The sequence below is a fragment of the Arachis hypogaea genome, chromosome 7 (genome assembly GCF_003086295.3).
Source record: "Arachis hypogaea cultivar Tifrunner chromosome 7, arahy.Tifrunner.gnm2.J5K5, whole genome shotgun sequence".
Classification (NCBI taxonomy): Eukaryota; Viridiplantae; Streptophyta; class Magnoliopsida; order Fabales; family Fabaceae; genus Arachis; species Arachis hypogaea.
Genome location: NC_092042.1, coordinates 22,782,819 through 22,784,014, shown reverse-complemented (window position 1 = coordinate 22,784,014; position 1,196 = coordinate 22,782,819). Strand labels below are relative to the sequence as shown.

At 42.3% G+C, this 1,196-nt stretch overlaps 1 protein-coding gene across 1 annotated transcript; it reads right to left on the bottom strand.

The window, feature by feature from the left end:
* Positions 1-246: 246 nt before the first annotated feature.
* LOC112701287 (uncharacterized protein At4g02000-like) lies at positions 247-993 on the bottom strand. The gene has a single exon (XM_025752066.1). The coding sequence runs from the start codon at positions 991-993 to the stop codon at positions 247-249; it is 747 nt and encodes a 248-aa protein (XP_025607851.1).
* Positions 994-1,196: the final 203 nt, after the last annotated feature.

Genomic DNA, 1,196 nt, shown 5'->3' with positions numbered 1-1,196 from the left:
AATCTTTCCATACTGTCCGCTCCATCCTCCTTTTCTCTTCTTTCCCCCTCCTGAGTTTCTCCCCTTCTTGGAACACCCTCTATTCCTCTAATTTGAGAGTTGCCATCTTGAACCGATAGACTAGCAAACCCTCTTATTAGGCTAATAGGAGTTGGTTTTTTGGTCTTGTGCTTTTCTTCCTCTGGATTTGCAGCAGCGTTTGGGTTTTGGTTCTCCTTTTTCTTATCCACTCTCCACCCAGTCTGCTCAGCCCGAAGCCATGCCCCCCCACATCTCCTCTCTATTTTCACCAGCTACTGAATCTTCCAGGTAATTGCTGCATGTTCTAACTTCATGACCGATATATCCACAATAATGACAAAAATTTCCGATCCTCTCATACCGAAGCTTTAATTCAGTCACTTTATTATTGCTGCCCGCAATTTTGAGACATCTTCTTAAGGGTTTTGTGATATCCAGCAAAACCTGAATCTTGAGAATTCTCTCGTCTTTCCCTCGAATCGTGAACAGATCAACATCTAAGACCTTTCCCAACGCCTCCCCCACCTTCTTTCCCAGATTTTTTGTTTTGCAATGCTCTGGGACTCCCCACAATTGTACCCAGATAGGGACATGAATGAACTCTTCTTCCTTTATCTGCAGGTCTTCCTCCCATCTTTTCAGATTCAAAATATAATTCTTAAAGAGCCAAGGTGCTCCCTTTTCGACTCTAATCAGATCTATCTCTTTATCAAAGAAGAATTGGAAAATATTGCCTCCATGATTCAGAACTTTAAATCCATCTGGTTGTCTCCAGATGGCTGTAAGAGCTGCTTCTAGAGTTCCAGAACTAAACCCTCTGTCCGCCAACAATCTGTCAACCAGACTTTTCGAACATTTCTCCACTCCTTCTTGTATATCTTCATTATCAAATCTCACTACCGTCTCCTCCTCACTCCCTGCTGAAACAGGATTAGACAGATCTGAAGGAAGCGAGGCAGCAGGCGCTGCCATTGTTGTCCAGATGGACCTAGTGAATAACTCACAAAATTAGGATTTCTCCTAAACCCTAGCAGAGCACTCAACAAACCCTAGACTCAGGGCACATATCAATCACACAAGTTTCATGCATGCATAGTTTGGTTTCTTGTAAATTCAATGAGTTCAATTTGATTTACCAGTGTGGACGTAATATACAATAAATTGACACACTTCAA

Bases quoted from the DNA above. Each gene is read 5' to 3' on its own strand.
- LOC112701287 (XM_025752066.1), bottom strand. From the start codon at position 993: ATGGCAGCGCCTGCTGCCTCGCTTCCTTCAGATCTGTCTAATCCTGTT.